General features: G+C 62.5%; 1 protein-coding gene across 1 annotated transcript in view; it reads left to right on the forward strand.

The window, feature by feature from the left end:
• The window catches only part of RNPEP (arginyl aminopeptidase (aminopeptidase B)), a 22,512-nt gene that overhangs the window by 7,677 nt on the left and 14,121 nt on the right, over positions 1-714 (forward strand). The window contains exon 3 of the mRNA XM_010831114.1: positions 478-627. Coding sequence (XP_010829416.1) covers positions 478-627 — 150 coding nt within the window. The remainder of the gene's footprint in view (positions 1-477; positions 628-714) is intronic.

Genomic DNA, 714 nt, shown 5'->3' on the forward strand with positions numbered 1-714 from the left:
AAGGAACCCACCTACCAATGCAGGAGAAGTAAGAGACTTGGGTCCAATCTCTGGGTCGGAAAGATCCCCTGAAAGAGGGCATGGCAACCCACTCCAGGATTCTTGCCCGAAGAATCCCACGGACAGAGGAGCCTGACGGGCTACAGTCAGTGAGGTCGCAAAGAGTCGGACACGACTTGGTATAGTTTCCAGCACAGCTAATGAGCGGCTCCTAGTCACAGCTGGGCTCCTGGGAGGGTCACCGGCGCGGCGAGCTCTCCCGCACAGGAGAGGGGACACACGGCCCACCAGCCTCACAGCCACCTCTTGTCGGAAGGATGAAGGGCCACAGGCTGGAGCCCCGGTTGAGTTACCAGGGCTCAAGAGATGCTGTAATTTCTCCTGTGTCACACTGCACAGAGAGGCCAGAAAGAGTCCCCTTTCTTGGGGAAGGTTTGCTGCAGAGCTTGTGAGCTCAAACCCGACCCCCGGGCTCAGTGCTGCCTGCCCGGTGGACGCGGACACGGGCAACCTCAGCGCAGGGACTGGGGGCCATCCCAGCGGGATGAATTCGGGCCGAGGTGGATCAAACTGTCGCTCGCCGGCCTGTCCAGAGTCCTTCCGTGAGGGTGCACAGCTGGGAGTCGGGTAAGGTCAGGGAAGGGCGTGGTCTGCTCGGGGGCGGGGCCTTCCCGGGTGCGCGGCAAAAGCGCCCGGGGCCAGACCGGGGCCAGA

The sequence above is a fragment of the Bison bison genome, unplaced genomic scaffold (assembly GCF_000754665.1).
Source record: "Bison bison bison isolate TAMUID 2011002044 unplaced genomic scaffold, Bison_UMD1.0 scf7180017864524, whole genome shotgun sequence".
NCBI lineage: Eukaryota > Metazoa > Chordata > Mammalia > Artiodactyla > Bovidae > Bison > Bison bison.